This window comes from Loa loa, assembly GCF_000183805.2.
Source record: "Loa loa unplaced genomic scaffold supercont3.21, whole genome shotgun sequence".
Lineage (NCBI taxonomy): Eukaryota > Metazoa > Nematoda > Chromadorea > Rhabditida > Onchocercidae > Loa > Loa loa.
In genome coordinates this window covers 493437-496054 of record NW_018108201.1, presented here as the reverse complement: position 1 = coordinate 496054, position 2618 = coordinate 493437, and the positions used below count along the sequence as shown (strand labels likewise).

General features: G+C 25.4%; 1 protein-coding gene across 1 annotated transcript; it reads left to right on the top strand.

Annotated features, from left to right (window-relative positions):
• Window positions 1-1672: 1672 nt before the first annotated feature.
• On the top strand, window positions 1673-1869 carry LOAG_14454 (hypothetical protein; the record flags this gene model as incomplete). Its single annotated transcript, XM_003149952.1, has 1 exon — window positions 1673-1869. A coding segment is annotated over one exon (197 nt), but the record flags the coding sequence as incomplete, so codon positions are not given.
• Window positions 1870-2618: the final 749 nt, after the last annotated feature.

The following is a 2618-nucleotide window of genomic DNA, read 5'->3' as shown; positions in this document are numbered from 1 at the left end:
TAATAATATAATAATAATAATAATAATAATAATAATAATAATAATAATAATAATAATAATAATAATAATAATAATAATAATAATAATAATAATAATAATAATAATAATAATAATAATAATAATGACAATAATAATGATAATAATAATAACAATAATAATAGTAATTGGAAATATTAGAATTGTATTTCTGAGGAAGAATTTGTGTGAATCTTTTCAAAGAAAAAGATGAAACTTGTTTTGCATGCCATGCCAGCTTGCTTTCCTTCTTACTTTATTTATGCAACGAATAGAAAGTACCATTTCTAAAATGTTGAAATGGCACTTTCTAACAAAAAGAAGATAAAGTACCATATTGTACCGTAATATCTTCAAGTTTTCTTTTTTTTTTATTCTTAAAATGGTACTTTAGCAGATGTTACTTAAAAAACGTTATTTGTTGTATATATGATTTATTTTTCTTAAAAAGAAAGATAGCATTGCATAAAAAGTTTAATTCTCTTTTTCCTTTTCCTTAAGATTTAAATTATAAAATAAAAAGTTCGATTCGAAGAATTTAAAATAAAATGTGCGAATAAAATTTCCTTTGATGCAATAACATAAACATATCTTTAGCATTGATAAAATCCCTTTATTGATTTAAAATCTTTAATTAGTAAAAATTTTTTTACTAAATTTTTTCATTAGAAAAATCTTGTTTTACGAAATTCCAAAAAAGTTCAAAATTTTTTTCTCTATCGCAATGTCCTATTATTCTTCAGATTAAACAAATTGAATGAAAAGTTCTGAAATACTTGTTTTCTTATCACCCCATATGATTGCAATTTTAAAACTTTGCAGCAGAAGATTTGACCCGCCATCAGCAATTATTTGACCCACTATCAGAGGTTTATCACAATTGATAGCTGTTGGACTGATAAAATTTTGACAAAAAGTAACATCCATTTCTTATTAAGTACTTATTTAAATTAGGAGTGGATGTTATTATGAAAAACAAAATTGCAACAAATTTCAGAATTGATCAAATTCCGAAATTCTTTTAATTTAATTATTATCAACGGAAATTTGCATCTTAAAAAAACATTTGGAGTAAAAAAAAATTTTTTTCATTAGAATGCATTTAACCGGAATAGTTCGATAATATTTTAAAAGTTATACCGTAACAAAGACTGCCACCAAAACCCAAAAAAAAATTGGATTTAAATAAAACAGAGAAAGCCATCGTATTTGAATATTGATTTTAAATTTCGAAACCGTTTCGTCATAAATGAACCATAAAATGACAAATTTGAATATGGTACTCCTTTTGCAAAGTACCATATTTAATGTTTGTTCATTCAGAATCAATTTTTTCTTCATAAATACTGATATTTCACTAGAAATTTTCTCTGTCATACTTTTGATGAATATCCTAGAAAGTTTCAATCCTACAAATAATGTTACCCCAGAATTGGTAGTGAAATTTCACAGATAAGTTAGGATAACATTCATTACATTTAAACTTAATCATTTTGTTTATCTTAGGTTTATATACTGTCAAAATGTTACTCTTACAGTATATAACGCAATATTACTTAATTGGAAATGAATAGTTACTTGTAGAAGGGAATGATAAATGAAATTGCAATGTTCAAATTGTGATTTTAATTAAATACATATGTTTTAATGCTTTCAGAGAAATCGAAATTTGTGCCATCACCAATGGAAATGCAAAATTTGATAAAACCAAAAACGAAACAAATCATCAAACAAAACTGTGATGATATAACCATAGCTTCAATTCCTGAATACTTCGATCCACCAATTCAAAGACCCCAACGAGCCGAAATTGCTTATTACAGGTGTCAAATTGATCAAGTTCCCGCCTATTAATTAATCAATCGTTTTACTTCATAATATATGTCATTTTTGTGTCTTGCAGCAGATGAAATGTTATCTTTTGACTCATTCAATGATATTATCAGAACAAAAAAATGCGACAAACATATGACATGTTTGTATTGCTTCACAAAAAATTCAAAAATTTTTGAATTATCCAAAAATTTAAACAACTTTTTCAATCAGCAATTGTTTCAGTGGTTGTCATTGGAGTGTCACATCACTCACTAAACATTTCTGTTACATCTCTCATCTAATTAAACATAACTTTTGAAATTTCGGAAATTATAAATTTAAGAAATGAATTAATAGGTCTATGCTTAAACATATTAATATATACATTCGGAATCATTTTAAAATATATTTAACTCACTTATGCAATTTCAAATTAACCATTGTCATTAATGTCAACCTAATTCCCACATCTTCCAATGATTTGTGTCACTTTTGTCACAATATATTTAATAATGATATCATCCAAATTTCTTTTCATTATATGGACAACAATACTTCCCATTTTCCAACTAATTAGGAAATGCTAATTATCAGTATTTGCTGTTTGGCACATTAATTATCAGTTTTCGTTGTTTCCTATGACTGGTGACTAATTTGAATAAAATAAAATAGGTGAAATGCAAAAATAATTAATTATTGTAAAAATTACATAGCAAAGAGTTTTAGGCCTTTCCAACCGGATTTGCTGGATGAAGTGTTTATTCCTGAACCGATTCAATATACCGTCT